Genomic DNA, 16,172 nt, shown 5'->3' on the forward strand with positions numbered 1-16,172 from the left:
ACCATATGACGCTTTCTCTAGCTCTTTCTCTCTTTAACACACACACACACATACACATACACACACACACACACTCACACACACACACACACACACACACACACACACTCACACACACTCACACAAGCCCAAATGCACCCACTCATGATGGTGCTGTCCTGCACCTGCTCCTCACAGTTCAGACTCCAGATCTTGAACAGCCTATATGCAAACACACACTAGCACCCTGCACTAGCGTTATCTGAAACTGTCTGGGTACCAGAATCAGCTGGTCCTCACCCTCCCCATCTCTCACTTCCCTTCTTCTACCATTTCATCCATCCCTCCATTCCTTTCTATGCACTCTCTTAGTTCATTGTCCCTCTTTCCGTCTTCCTCAGTATGGGAGAGGCTGCCTCTCCCAGCAGATGTCTCCTCCACCCCTCCTCCCCCACCTCAGCATGGATGCCCACCCCTAACACACCTGCTTCGGCATACAGACACCGTGGCTGTTACGTATGGATGTGAGGGCTTCCAGTGGGATCTCATTAGTAGCATTCACCATGTTGTCTGAGTCCCCACACGTCTCTCCGCGCTCTTAAAATCCCACGAAAGCTCGCAAAGGAGGGACCGGGAAAGAAACGGAGACGAAAGGGGGGAAAAAAGCCGTTGTTGAGCGAATTACCTCGAGGATTTCTGATTTATGTATTTCGTTTCTCACTAATGGAGAATGTGATTTATTTAATTTTTTTCCCAACAGCAAATTGCACTTGGTGTTTCAGATGAACGGTACAGTGCAGTAAGAGTCCTGCAGATTCACATGGCCCAAATGAACAGAGTTCAGGCAAACCTGCGCAGTCGTTGCAGTGAGCGCCGGTGGGGGGGCTGCTCCACAGTTTGACCGGCTGAGGTGGAGAGGAGGTTCAGCCCAGCGCCAGGCCTGAGCGGGAGTGTGGTGCATTGTGGGATTGACTTGGCTCACACTGTTGGCCTCTGGCACAGGCGGGAAAGGTGGCGAGATGTGTCAGCTTTTGTTTTTGACCAACTCCAGTTATCACTCTGCTTTCTGGCTGGAAATAACCGTCTCTCTCTCTCTCTCTCTCTCTCTCTCTCTCTCTCTCTCTCTCACACACACACACACACACAGCTTACATCCTCTCCTCGCTGCACTGTTCAGTTTAAGACGACAGCGTCTGGTGTGTGCAGTAGAGGCAGACAGAGGCACACAGAGGGCAACATGTCTGGATCCACACGTAACTTCAACACATGCAGGACCGATGTGTCAAAGGTCAGGAGAGCGGAGGGAGGGCACCATTGGACAGATTTCACCAAATACATTTTAAAAAGAATGAAAAAGGTTGTTCTTTGCATCCATTGGCCTTTTCTTCTGTCTGTTCCTTCTCTCCTTGGCATTGGTTTCACCCAACGAGGTGAAATCTTCAGAACTTCGCTCTCTTCTTCTCTTCTAACAAATGAGCTGATGTTCACGAGGATTATGTGGAGAACTGGCTCATGTATCATGCAGCTATCAGAGCCGTGGAAGCATGTTGACCTCAGATGCACTTCAAGCATGCAGATGCCTCCTCTGCCCCTCCAGAGCACCATCAGATGGACCTTCTTCAGCTCACACCATCTATCTCATCATCATCATCATCAACATTGTGTTCCAAATTATTATGCAAGTAATATTTTCTCAGATTTTCCAAAATTACCTATATGGAATTGCAGTCATTGTAATTTTCCAGTCAACAACTATTAGAGTACAATTGAAAGGTTTTTGAACAAACCGCCAATGATATCAGTATATTAAAAAAATAATAAAACACTCAAAATGCATGTTCCAAATTATTATGCACAGCAGAGTTTTCAACCTTTTCATTTTTATAAAGAACAACAAAATGGTCATTTGTGAAATTATATGCATTAGCAGGTTATTACAAACTGAAATCAAACAAGTCAAAACTTTATTCTAGGTGATGTTACATTTGCACACAGGACCCCTTGTTCGAAAGGAGCTTCTGAACTCTCTTGTCCATTGAATTAGTCAGGTTTTGGATGGTATCTGCTTCTATTGTTTTGCATGAGGACAGAATACCCTCCCAGATCTGTTGCTTAGATGTGAACTGCCTCCCGCCATCATAGAAACTCCTTTTGATGATGCTCCAGAGGTTCTCAATGGGGTTCAGGTCAGGGGATCATGGGGGCCACACCATACGTCTGTCCCCTTTTATGCCCATAGCAGCCAGAGATGCAAATGTGTTCTTTGCGGCATGAGGCCGTGCATTATCATGCATGAAAATGATCTTGCTATGGAATGCACGGTTCTTCTTGTTGAACCATGGCAGGAAGTGCTGATGGAGAAACTCCACATACATTATGGAGGTCATCTTTACACCTTCAGAGATCCTAAAGGAGCCGACAGTCTCTCTCCCCATCATTCCAGCCCAAAACATTACTCCACCTCCTCCTTGTTGGTGCGTAGCCTTGTTTGCATGGGGTGTCCATCAACCAGCCATCCTCCACTCCATCCATCCACCACTCCATCCATCCACCACTCCATCCACCACTCCATCCATCTGGACCATCAAACGTTGCACGACACTCATCGGTGAACAAAACAGTTTTGAAGTCAGTCTTCAGGTATTGTTTGGCCCACTGGAGCCATTTCTGCTTGTGTGCAGTGGATAGAGGAGGTCAACAGAATGGCTTACGCACAGCTGCAAACCTCTGAAGGACCTGCATCTTGTTGTTCGGGGGACGTTGGAGGCTCCAGCAGCTTCAAAAACGTGTCTGCTGCTATGACAAGGCATTTTTGAAGCTGCTCTTTTAACCTGACGTAACTGCCTGTTGGAAAGAGTTCTCAATTTTCCCTTATCAGCACGCACACGTGTGTGCTCTGAATCAGCCACATACTACTGATGTGCGATGATCACTATGAAGTGTCTTGGCAATGTTGTTTGTAGTCATGCCTTGACCTAAACACTCCACAATTTGTTGCTTCTCAGCAACAGACACATTTTTCTTTCCCATTTGGGCTGAAAATGTAGGCTGCTTAATAATGTGGGACAGCCTTCTTAAGTAGTCTTGCCTTTAATTGGACACACCTGCCAAACTAATTAGCACAGGTGTCTGCAATTGCTTTCAGTGATATTAAGAGCCCTGACACACATCACCATCAATGGGTTTAACTGACAAACAAAAAAATTCTTACCTTATCACTCCAAAACACTTTTTGCATAATAATTTGGAACACAGTGTAGTCTGAACTCATGAGATGGGAGTCAGATGAGGTAGCTGCTACAGAGTTCCAGAATATTCCTGTATTGTACACACACACACACACACACACACACACACATGGAAGTATTGAGCATCTCAGTGCAGATGTCCATTGATGGCTCTTTGTTGGCATGTATGAAGTGAACGTGATTTTCTAAAGGAACATTCGACATGGCAGCACTGCACTCTGGCGGAATATTTAGCGCTTTGTTATTCGCGAGACTACTGACATTTTTATCAGTAGCATAAAAAATGTTCTTTAAATATCCCTTTAAGAATGCCCTGAGGGGTCATAAAAGGTGTTCTTTAAATATCCCTTTAAGAATGCCCTGAGGGTTCATAAAGCAGACGTTGACAGGACGACTTCACTGTGCTGAGAGAGAGAGAGAGAGAGAGATGGTGAGAGAGAGAGAAACAGCGAGAGAGAGAACTCTTGGCTCATCATGTTAATCAGTGCTGTGAATGTTCCCGTTGATGAGTGAGAGTCCACACAGCTGTTCTAGTGTCTGCTGTATGCCCAGGCCAGTGTGTGTGTGTGTGTGTGTGTGTTGCGTGCGCATACGTCTGCGTACACATATGGGTGTGTGTGCGTGCGTGTGTGTGCGTGCGTGTGTGTGTGTGTGTGTGTGTGTTTGTGTGTGTGTGTGTGTGTGTGTGTGCGTGTCTGAGGCGTCAGGCTGAGTGGGCAGATACCTCATTGCACAGATGGGTTTGTCACTGCTGTTCTCGGCCTGTCCGGCTCTGGTGTAGTGAAGCCGTCACTGAATCGACCCTGAACCTCCGCACATCATTCCACAGTGTAATGGAGGCTCTTCAGGCCCCTCATTACTGACCCGCCACATCTTCACCGCGAGGAGCCTTGCTGGAGAATCATTTTCTCTTAAACAGCCGGCTGTACCTCTCATGGCGTAACAGCTGTAGCTCCATCGCTTAACTTTGTGGAGGAAGTGAAAGTGCTTTTCACTGCAATATCCAAATGTTGATGTCGGCCAAGTTGCTCTGGTTTCATACGGGTGAGCTGTACCATACGGTCGCAGCTGTGAGATCCTGCTTATGTGCTCGAACACACTCAGACGTCTCCCACCCAGACGATGAATGGCTGTATGGGGCTCCCAGACCTCCTGATTTCTGACACATCTGAGTCAGGTTAGAATGACTCACGTGGTTGTTTTATAGTCATATGAACTGGGGATTCTTTAAGTGTATTTTGTATTTGTGAGTAATGTGAAATACATGGGTGTGGTGTGCAGACAGGCCAGATCAGCCTGCAGGACTAAAGGAACTATGAAGATCAGGGGATGCGTGAAACACTGTGGCCACAGGACTAGTTCAGGTGTATTAGCTGGACCCGTTTTCTGCACATCATCACTGCAATGTTGTGGTTTGTAGTAAGTGACCGGCTGGTGACCGTGGTGATGTACTTCCCTGAATAGTACCGCTCAGCTAAAACTACAGTAGATCCCTCACACGCTTTTAGAAACTTTGAATATTGCAAATGTTGGTTGAATTGAACTAGAGAACTGAAAATATCTGGTCTGGATTATGGCAGTTTCCTGTCCTGTCTGCGTGCGTGCGTGCGTGCGTGCGTGCGTGCGTGCGTGCGTGCGTGCGTGCGTGCATGTATGTGTGTGTGCAGTGCAGTAAACCATTGCATTTAGACCTTGGATTCTTTAGAACATGCTGAATTTTGCACAAGTCACACTGTGGACCAAATGTCCCAAATCTGCCACATGTTAACCTGTGTAGAGAAAGAAATAGAGAAAGCAAGAGAGAGAAAAACGACAAGAGATGAACAGAATAAAAGAGAGAGTAGAGGAAGAGTTGGGTGAAGAGAGGGGTAAGAGAACGAAATGGAGACAACAGCAAAAGTTCTGCCAAACAAGTAAAGATATAACTTTGGCTCTTGATCTTACACACACACACACACACACACACACACACACACACACACACACACACACACAGACGTCTGCTCTAGGACAGGCTAATCCTTCTGTTGTCAGAAGCAGATATACTCTGCGTTCCAGGGTTCCCCCCTCTGCCTGTGGCAGTGTGTTTTATTTTTCTGTGGTGTTTGTACAGAGGCTCGACGCTGGGGACCGTGTGTAAGCTCCACTCTCCTGCTGTGCCTGTCGGGTGAGAGGACGGCTGTGTGAACACACTGCACACCTCTCTCGCCGTCCGCATCAAAGCGGCTGTCCGTCAGGGAACGTGAGCCGTGGCAGTCTCCACAACCACACGCGCTCTTCACAGCCACACGCGCTCTTCACAGCCACACGCTCTCTCCACAACCACACACTCTCTCCACAACAATACACTCTCTCCACAACAATACACTCTCTCCACAACCACACACTCTCTCCACAACCACACACTCTCTCCACAACAATATACTCTCTCCACAACCACACACTCTCTCCACAACCATACACTCTCTCCACAACCACACACTCTCTCCACAACCACACACTCTCTCCACAACCACACACTCTCTCCACAACCACACACTCTCTCCACAACCACACACTCTCTCCACAACCACACACTCTCTCCACAACCACACACTCTCTCCACAACCACACACTCTCTCCACAACCAGGCCACAGTGCTGCGGTACAGTGCTGTGGAATCGCTCCCGCACGAAAACAGTGGTGATGTTTCAAAATTCATTATTGCTTGGAAGAAATCATTTTTAAATAATCAGATGAAAAATCATATTTAAAGAATCAATGACAGCACAAAATACAAAGCACCCAAATCAGTGCCTAAATTTGGTGTAAATTAAATTCAATGTTTTTGTGTAAATGTGTTCATTTCTGTAATTATTAAATATCTGAAAGAACTCGTGAAGTCAGCACATGACATATTAAATATAGTGTTTACTGCCCAACATCACTCAGACAAATGCAGCTGGTTGGGCTTGGTTGGCACTGAACATGTTCTACTCCACAGCTCACATATTCAATATTAAGTATTTTATCGATGTAGCAACTCTAGCTTAGATGCAGAACTCTTCTGCTCAGCCACAATAGCTGATTTGTTATATAAATAAATTCAGTTCACTTACTTATTGACTAAACATTTTTTTTATGGCTGGTGTTTATGATTACGCTTCAAATGAAGAACATTTACTTTGACCGTTCCATTTTCTGCATGGATCTCAGCTTTTCTTCAAAAACATTATTGTCCTGACCTGGTAGTCCTGCCTGTTCTATGTGCTTTTTTAAATTAATTTATACATTTGTAAAGATTTTCAAATGAAATATCATGCAGATTTGATACACTATAGCAGGAGTGACATCATCATCAGCGGCTGGGAGCATCATTTGTGTTCTGCTCCTGTTTGCCACACGCTCCTTGTAAATCGCCAGAGACGCCGCACACCTTGAAGACCTGAAGGCGCATCTTAACCGAGTCAGACGTACATTTTTTAATAATCATTTTTATTGGCGAGTGCATGACATGACATGGGAGCAGACAGGAGTAGCAGAGGAACTACAGCCACTTTGACAGCCGAGTGTTTCTTGTTTTGTTGAGCACTAAATGTCTCACGTCTCGATTAAACTGGAGTGCCGTGTCTTGCATTAACAACGCAGGCATCTTGGTGGACATTTTAAAACCAGAACAGCATCCATAAATGCAGCAAACGGATGTTAAACTTCAAAGGGCCCAGTACTGTGGCCTGATCAGCACTTCCTGCTCAGACAATGTGTGTGTGTGTGTGTGTGTGTGTGTGTGTGTGTGTGTGTGTGTGTGTGTGTGTGTGTGTGTGTGTGTGTGTGTGTGTGTGTGTGTGTGTGTGTGTGTGTGTGTGTGTGGAGAGTATTAGATGTAAGATTCCCCAGCAGACTTGTGTGACCTGTGATTAATTGAAACAGGCACTCTTAATGAGCTGTTAAGTGTGAAGAGCTCAGAGAAGTGCTTGTTTAAATTCATGTGAAAGATGGCAGTTTTTAATCAATGACTCTCACAACCTCTTCCATCCAGTTAAAACACCACTGTGTGCTAAACATTTCTCTAATAATTCCCTCACACACCTGTGTTTGCAACACACACACACACACACACACACACACACACACACACACACACTTGTCTTCTCATCTATAATTAGGGTCATGACACTATCAGCATCATTAATTAAATCAGCCAGAGGTGAGGATGGGAAGACTGATACATGTTTTTACCCTGCACATCTGATTTCTTTACCTTGTCTGTTTTTTCTCATTTTTCTCACTCTGAGATGGGACTGTCTTTCTCACCCTCTCTTTCTCTCTCTCTCTCTCTCTCTCTCTCTCTCTCTCTCTCTCTCTCTCTCTCTCTCTCTGTGTCTCTCTCCCTGTCTCTCCTTTTTGCTCCCTCTTTTCCTGTTGCTCAGTGTGTTAGCTCACAGGCAGTTTGAGTTTATTTAGATTAACATTTCTGTAGAACATTAATAGCGTTTTTTATTGTGATTTTATCATAACATGTTGTTTTCTCACTTCCTTGAACAACTCTGAAGTTAACCAACATTATGAAATATTAAAGCATAGACACCCTTCAGCTGTTCTCCTAGCTATGCTTTTAAAAATTTATAGGGACTGCACTAATATCATTAGGTCATCAGAACAGTGACTTTTACACACACACACACACACACACACACACACACACACACACACACACACACACACACACACACACACACACACACACACACACACACACACACACACACACACAGACCAAGACCTTACCCTTAGCTCCAGTTGTAGTTGCGTGTCTCTCCTGGGCTGGATCAAAGGCGCCAGACACCAGACCAGCTCACATAAAATCTGCCTCCTCTGCCCTCGTTTGATTCCTGTGCTTGTTTTTGCTCTGCTATCCTACACCAGGGGAGACAGCGCACGCACCCCCTACCTCGAAGAGCAAGCGTGGTGAAAAACGCCTTCGTACACACAGTGCGTGCTGACAGATCTCTGCCTTGTTTAAGTTAATTACACATTAGCCTAATCATCTGGCCTGGCCAGAAAGAAATATCGTAAGACCTTTGAGTGTGTTAATTATGTTAGTTTGCTCAATTGTGGGCAAAACTCCAGATTCTTTATATTCCACATTTGTCTTTCCCTGTCAGTTAAAATACACAATATTGCCAAAAGTATTTGCTCATCTTCCTTGACTCACATATGAACTTAAGTGACATCCCATTCCTAATCCATAGGGTTCATTATGATGTTGGTCCACCCTTTGCAGCTTGAACAGCTTCACCTCTTCTAGTAAGGCTGTCCACAAGGTTTAGGAGTATGTTTATGGGGATTTTAAACCATTCTTCCAGAAGCACATTTGTGAGGTCACATACTGATGTTGGACAAGAAGGCCTGGCTCTCAGTCTCCACTCTAATTCATCCCAAAGGTGTTCTATGGGGTTGAGGTCAGGGTTGAGGTGCAGGCCAGTCAAGTTCATCCACACCAGACTCCACCATCCCTGTTTCTATGGACCTTGCTTTGTGTCAGGTCCAAACTGTTCCCACAAAGTTGGGAGCTTGGAATTGTCCAAAAGGTCTTGGTATGCTGAAGCATTCAGAGTTCCTTTCACTGGAACTGAGGGGCCATGCCCAGCTCCTGAAAAACAACCCCACACCATTATCCCCCCTCCACCAAACTTTACACTTGCACAATGCAGTCAGACAAGTACCGTTCTCCTGGCAACTGCCAAACCCAGACTCGTCAGATTGCCAGATGGAGAAGCGTGATTCATCACTCCAGAGAACGCACCTCCACTGCTCTAGAGTCCAGTGGCGGCATGCTTTACACCACTGCATCTGACGCTGTGCATTGCACTTGGTGATGTATGACTTGAATGCAGCTGCTTGTCCATGGAAACCCATTCCATGAAGCTCTCTGCGCACTGTTCTTGAGCTCATCTGAAGGCCATATGAAGTTTGGATGTTGCCGATATCTTCACACTATGCGCTTCAGCATCTTCTGACCCCACTCCGTCAGTTTACGTGGCCTACCAGTTCGTGGTTGTTCCCACACACTTCCATTTTCTTATAATACAGCTGAAGGTTGACTGGAATATTTAGGAGAGAGGAAATTTCACGACTGGATTTGTTGCACAGGTAGCATCCTATCACAGTTTCACACTGGATTTCATTGAGCTCCTGAGAGCAACCTATTCTTTCACAGAGGTTTGTAAAAACAGTCTGCATGCCTAGGTGCTTCATTTTATACACCTGTAGCCATGGAAGTGATTGGAACACCTGATAATTTTTATGGGTGAGCGAATACTTTTGGCAATATAGTGTATTTCTAACACTTTCTAAATTTTTTGTGTAGAGCTTAGAAGTCATAGAAAGTTGGGTGTCTGCCCTGTCTTATTGTAGTTACTACAGAAGGGGCATCAGACCCATCAATACAGAAACTGAACCCCAATCAGCATACTAGAGAACTTCATGTACGTTCAAGTAAAAATGGAAATTAATATTTAAATATGACTATTAATATGCAAAGGCCATTTAAATGTTTTAAGATTTTAGATGTAAATTATTCACACGGCGTTCACAGCACTTCAAATGTTTCATCATAAACATTATGACTCTGATGTTGGAGATTATGTGAATATTAATCAAATGAAAACAGAAGAAAATAAGACTCCATTTCCCATGAGGCATGTCTGTCCTCGCAACCTTCCTGAGATGATGAACCTCCTGGTTGCTCCGCATTTGCACTTATATCTACCACAATTACATGTGTGTGTGTGTGTGTGTGTGTGTGTGTGTGTGTGTGTGTGTGTGTGTGTGTGTGTGTGTGTGTGTGTGTATGGATGTCTGTCAGCGTGCGTGTGTGTGTGTATGTGTATGTGTATGTGTGTGTGTGTGTGTGTGTGTGTGTGTGTGTGTGTGTGTGTGTGTGTGTGTCTGTGTGTGTGTGTGTGTGTGTGTGTGTGTGTGTGTGTGTGTGTGTGGATGTCTGTCAGCGTGCACGTGTGTGTGTGTGTGTGTGTGTGTGTGTGTGTGTGTGTGTGTGTGTGTGTGTGTGTGTGTATGTGTGTGAGTGAGTGAATGTGTGTGTGTGTGTGCGTGTGTGAACTAAAAAATGGGTATGTGTGTGAGTAAGTGAATGTGTGTGTGTGTGTGTGTGTGTGTGTGTGTGTGTGTGTGTGTGTGTGTGTGTGTGTGTGTGTGTGTGTGTGTGTGTGTGTATGGATGTCTGTCAGCTTTGGACATTGATGCATCAAATATCCTATAAAAGTAAACGTTTCAAATGACTGCTTCCTCTAAATTACCAAATGTAAGCAACTTTCATGAGTGAACTGCCACTTGCAGTCAAACAAATGTGCATCCACACACACACACACACACACACACACACACACACACACACACACACACACACACACACACACACACACACACACACACACACATATCCAACACAGTGGAGGAAGATGGATCTGGAGACAGATTGTTAGTGACATGTTAATTTCTACACCGTCACTCAAGCTTGGTGCATCTGCAATCAAAGTGAAGGGACACAGGCAGAGCTATCAAACCCTCCTCTATCCCCACCTCCTCTGTCTCCACCTCCTCTATCTCCACCTCCTCTGTCTCCACCTCCTCTATCTCCACCTCCTCTGGCTCCACCTCCTTCTCCTCAAACCTCCTCCTTCTCTATCATGTCCAAACCTCCCCTTAATAGACGTACAGGTTCCATGTTATTATTATTGCTGTATCTTATATATTATATCTGCACACAAACACCTTCAAACACACACACAGATTTTCAGTTTGGTGTGTGTTTCTCCCCTGGCGTACACCTGCGCACACCATCCATAAAGCACACAAAGAGAAGCTTCAGCCAGATCCCCAGGGTGCAGTGTGTGGGGGTACACATAAGCATACACACATTTATTTAAGACCAAACTTAATACAAAAGCACTGCGATGATGATGATGATGATGATGATGATGATGTAGTGCTATTTTGCAATAGAAGATATTAACTGTGCTTTTCCTTTCTTTTCACTCGTGTGTGTGTGTGTGTGTGTGTGTGTGTGTGTGTGTGTGTGTGTGTGTGTGTGTGTGTGTGTGTGTGAGACAGGCAGCCGTGGTACTATGGTTGGGGTTTTAATCTACCACGGGGACAGGCTCTGTTGGACAAGTGGAACCAGATCCCAGAGTCCACTGACATTCTGCTCACACACTGCCCTCCTCTGGGTAAGTCACAAATCACACGCACCCATGCACACACAGGTAGTCACAGACTCCAGGCTCTTCCTGTAATGTGGTTCGGAGTGAAACACACGCCTGCGTTTGCTCGGAGGGTTTGGCAGATGGGGTGGCTCCGGCAGGCTGCTAAAGCATGAGACAGTGGGACGTTGTTCGCAGTGCGGCAAATCCCTCTGCACACAATAAAACACGCACGCACGCACGCCCCGCCCAACGCTCACACACACACACACACACACACACACACACACACACACACACACACACACACACACACACACACACACACACACAGGCGCATTATAGATATGGCAGCGGTACATTTCTCCATAAAGACAGCTGCAGCTTAAGACACCTAGCTCTCGGGCTTTCAGACTGTGTGACAAAGGCTGAATCCTCACGAGACGGGCGTGTGCGCCTATCCCCGTGCGCGTGTGTGCTTTTGCCAGCCGGCTCTAAATCAGACCCCTGCGTCTCCAGACACCTATGCTACACGTGGTGCATTTCCAAGCACAGGCAAATATATGTCAGGGAGATAAAGAGTTGAGCATCCAAACAGCCTGCGTCGCGTCCCCGGTAGAGTGGCGGGGTGTGGCAGTGATGGTGAGAATGGTGCTTCTCATTTGATATCACGCAGGTTTTCTGGACTGGGTGCCCAGGAAGATGCAGCGTGTGGGCTGCATGGAGCTGCTGAACACGGTCCAGAGAAGAGTCCAGCCCAAACTTCACGTTTTTGGACACATACATGAAGGTAGCATGTTCACACACACACCCAGGCTCGGTGGAGGTCCTGCTGACCCTGCCCCAGGGCCCTCTCCTTGTCCTGTGAAGAGTGGCGCTGTTCTCTCCCTGGGGTGCTCTGTGTGTGGATGAACTGCAGCACGTTCAGACTCACACGAAATCAAATTAGCGCTCAGAATCAGCAGCGCCTTTAACAGCTCGGAGAGCATGCAGACGATCTGGTTTGGCAGTTTGGGTTGAGATGTTAGTTTAATAAATGAGGTTTTGTTGTTTTTCAGTGAGGTTTGAGATCTAAGCGGTGGTATTGAAATTGAATTTCCTTCTTTTCATATCACAACACTACAAAGAATCATAAAATGATATGATATTTACACCTAAAGGGAGAGAATATGTTGCGTGTGTGTGGCTGGCAGTGAAAATATTTTGAGCACTATTCTCTCAGCTACCACTTCCACAGACAGTGTTTTATCTGTATGCGTCTGTGTTTGTGTGTGTGTGTGTATGTGTGTGTTTGTGTGTGTGTGTGTGTGCGTCTGTTTGCCATTGCATATGTCTGTCTTTTACCGTCTGAGTGATAAGACTTGTGGTGTCATGCATCCATGTGAGCGAACATCATCATACTCATAAAGACACATATGGATCATCCTGCACGAATGTGGTGGGCTGTTTCCGATCTGTGTGTGTTTCCATGCTGCTTATTGGTCTTTTGGAAGGTGTGTGAAAGTTGGTCTGTTCTGCATCCCAGCATGCCCAGACACTGCAGTCGTGACTCAGGTCTATTCTCACCCTGCTATAATATCTAGACCATATTGCTACATATTCCAACTGCGGCATGGCGTGTAAATTGTTGAACTGTTTCTGAACACTCAGCAATATTGTACAATATGTTCCTGCGAGATTATTGAAATAATTATGTTCATATGTAATCATTATACAGAATGATTTCTCAGACCATTCATCAGGTACTTTTGATCACTGTCTCTGTATTTATGACCTGCCCAAAAGTGTGTACAACCTGACTGTGATCAACCTGATCTATTAATTTTAAATTTTGTGTGTGTGTGTGTGTGTATGTGTGTGTGTTAGGTTATGGCATGATGACGGATGGAACCACAACATTTATCAATGCGTCTGCATGTACAGTCAACTTCCAGCCCATGAACTCGCCCATTGTCTTTGACTTGCCCAATCCCAGGAGCTCATGATTGAACTTGGCCCCTCCCCCTACCCCGAATCTCCCTGAATCTCCTCGTCCAAGTGCATTTGGCTGTGTTGTGTGTGTATATATCAGACGAGATAGACGTTACCATGGACATTCCCGTGGAGATCTTCATACGTTTCGTGCCATATTTTATCCTCAAACGCTGACTTTGTAGCAGACTCCTTCAAAGACATTTGAACATTTTTCAAGTGACTTTTCACTCTTTCATTGCACTTGAAACGTGACAATCCCTTGCATCGGTTAATGGTGGTCACATGCTAGGTGGCCTTGGGATCCCAGGAGGATTTAACTCTGGGACAGGACCCTCTGGAACCGGGAACCTCCAAGGCCCTTTGACACATTAACATTAGCCCCATCCTTCATGTTCTTTAATTTGTTGGTCAAAATCTAGAATCTGGTCTGAAATTGTCCCATAGATGCAGTGCATTTCCAGCCTTGGTTTGAATCTTAGCTACTTCATTCTTCTTTATTCTGTTCGCTCCTGTTTCCTGTCTTCTGCTGAGCCATGCTGCGAGGACGTGTGCACAGCCGCGTTCATCTTTTACGCTTGTTTTTCTTCCCTGGATATCTCAGCAGAGACTTTTACTCCGCACCATATTTAGGAGAGAAGTCAGACGCCGAAAGTGTAATGTACAAAATTCACTGTAAAAGAAAAAAAAAACTTTTTGTTCTCCATTTTCATTCTTCTGTATTCATTTTATTGTAAACGTGTGAGTTTGTAGCAGACGGTCCTTCATTCTTTATCGTATTTGAGCCTTATCAGATTTGCGTGTTAGATGTGAAGTATTTCATTGTTTAAAGCACTTTGGTTGTGACCTGAACTTTAGAGGCTACCCTGTGCTCAAAGGACACGTTTGCCTCACCTAATGCACTTCCCAACTATAATTTATTACCATTCATTCTAGGTGTCGATTACTCACATTAGTTTTATTTGAATTGTCAGGTCTAGGCCTATTGGTCATGATTATATTTACAGCAAGGGTTCTGGGACCTTAAATTTAGTCTTTTTAAATGAATTAATGAGTGAATGATTAAATCAGTTAAACGTTGGTGTGTGTGTGTGTGTGTGTGTGTGTGTGTGTGTGTGTGTGGTTTTGTGTGTGTGTGTGTGTGCGTGTGCGTGTGCGTGTGTGTGTGGGCAGGGAGTGCACATGTATATCAGATCTAAAAGCTCCCTTTTGGTGGCCAGAAGAAAACTCTGAAGGATGGAGTGGTGTAAGAGGAGGCACACAGCAGGAGCATTTGAAAAAACAAACTAAACCCATTTGAATCTACTCTCATCTCATACTGGCTGGTTTGAAGGAGGGTTTCTTACTGTTTACGTGTGTATTTTGTTTACATTTGGTGAAACATTTTTACTTTTATATCCTTAATGGATCTATCTCTATTTCCTATTCTCTCTCTTCTTCTTCTTCTCTCTCTCTCTCTCTCTCTCTCTCTCTCTCTCTCTCTCTCTCTCTCTCTCTCTCTCTCTCTCTCTCTCTCTCTCTCTCTCTCTGTGGTTTACCACGTTCAGCAAGTTAGGTTCTTGCAGCATGATTCATAAGACAATCTTTTGTTATGCTACCTTCATGTGGAAGGTGTACTGGTAGAATGTATTGTTCATGTTTGTTGTGTGGGCTTTTGGTTTTTGACGTGGTTATTCACGTTCTCTGAAGACGCTTTGAGACGCAGAAGACGAGTCCTAACCCAAGAAACATGCCTTTCTTACAACTCACATCTTTTCTTTCTCTGAATGATCATTTACGCAAATAAAACCGTATCTGTGCCGAAGACTGAGACGTCTCCCCTCATTTCCTGTCTGCTTCTGTGTTTCTTGTATTCACGGAGTGAAACTTTGTCATGGCTCTGCTTTTGTTGTGATCAAAGAGATCTGACTTCCGTATCAATTATTCGCACGTGGCTGAACCCTGATTTGCACGGGTAAAATCATATGCTCTCTTTCATTTGGTGGTTTCACTCTTCCACATTTCTGCACACCCTAATGAAATCCTGCATTCAAATAATTACACCAGTAATCCAGCGGGATGGAGTGTAATTTATTCTGGGTTGGCTCTTTACTGTGCTATTAAAGATGACTCTATCCTCTCTCGCCTCAGCCGTGTGTTAGCCGCGTGTGTGTCTTTGTGTCTTAGTTGTGTGTGTGTGTGTGTTTTCATGTAAGCGGTGTGTGTGTTTGCATTAACTGTGTGTGTGTTTGCATGTTAGCTGTGTGTGTGTGTGTGTGTGTGTGTGTGTGTGTGTGTGTGTGTGTGTTAGCTGTGTGTGTGTGTGTTAGCTGTGTGTGTGTGTTTGTGTGTGTGTGTGTGTGTGTGTGTGTTTGTTAGCCGTGTGTGTGTGTTTGTTAGCCGTGTGTGTGTGTTGGTGTTAGCCGTGTGTGTGTGTGTTGGTGTTAGCTGTGTGTGTTTGTTAGCTGTGTGTGTTTGTTAGCTGTGTGTGTGTGTTAGCTGTGTAGGTGTGTGTGTGTGTGTGTGTGTGTGTGTGTGTGTGTGTGTGTGTGTGTGTGTGTGTGTGTGTGTGTTAGCTGTGTGTGTGTTTGCATGTTAGCTGTGTGTGTGTGTTAGCTGTGTGTGTGTGTGTGTGTGTGTGTGTGTGTGTGTGTGTGTGTGTGTGTGTGTGTTAGCTGTGTGTGTGTGTGTGTGTGTGTGTGTGTGTGCGTGTGTGTGTGTGTATGTGTGTGTGGGTGTGTGTGTGTGTGTGTGTGTGTGTGTTAGCTGTGTGTGTGTGTTAGCTGTGTGTATG

At 45.1% G+C, this 16,172-nt stretch overlaps 1 protein-coding gene across 2 annotated transcripts in view; it reads left to right on the top strand.

The window, feature by feature from the left end:
* mpped1 (metallophosphoesterase domain containing 1) overlaps positions 1 to 15,385 on the top strand; it is a 37,182-nt gene extending 21,797 nt beyond the window's left edge. For both annotated transcript variants that reach the window (XM_077005284.1, XM_077005285.1), the window contains 3 exons: positions 11,340 to 11,455; positions 12,105 to 12,218; positions 13,295 to 15,385. In XM_077005284.1, the coding sequence (XP_076861399.1) occupies positions 11,340 to 11,455; positions 12,105 to 12,218; positions 13,295 to 13,413 (349 nt within the window). In that variant the 3' untranslated portion in view covers positions 13,414 to 15,385. The remainder of the gene's footprint in view (positions 1 to 11,339; positions 11,456 to 12,104; positions 12,219 to 13,294) is intronic.
* Positions 15,386 to 16,172: the final 787 nt, after the last annotated feature.

This window comes from Brachyhypopomus gauderio, chromosome 5 (assembly GCF_052324685.1).
Source record: "Brachyhypopomus gauderio isolate BG-103 chromosome 5, BGAUD_0.2, whole genome shotgun sequence".
Lineage (NCBI taxonomy): Eukaryota > Metazoa > Chordata > Actinopteri > Gymnotiformes > Hypopomidae > Brachyhypopomus > Brachyhypopomus gauderio.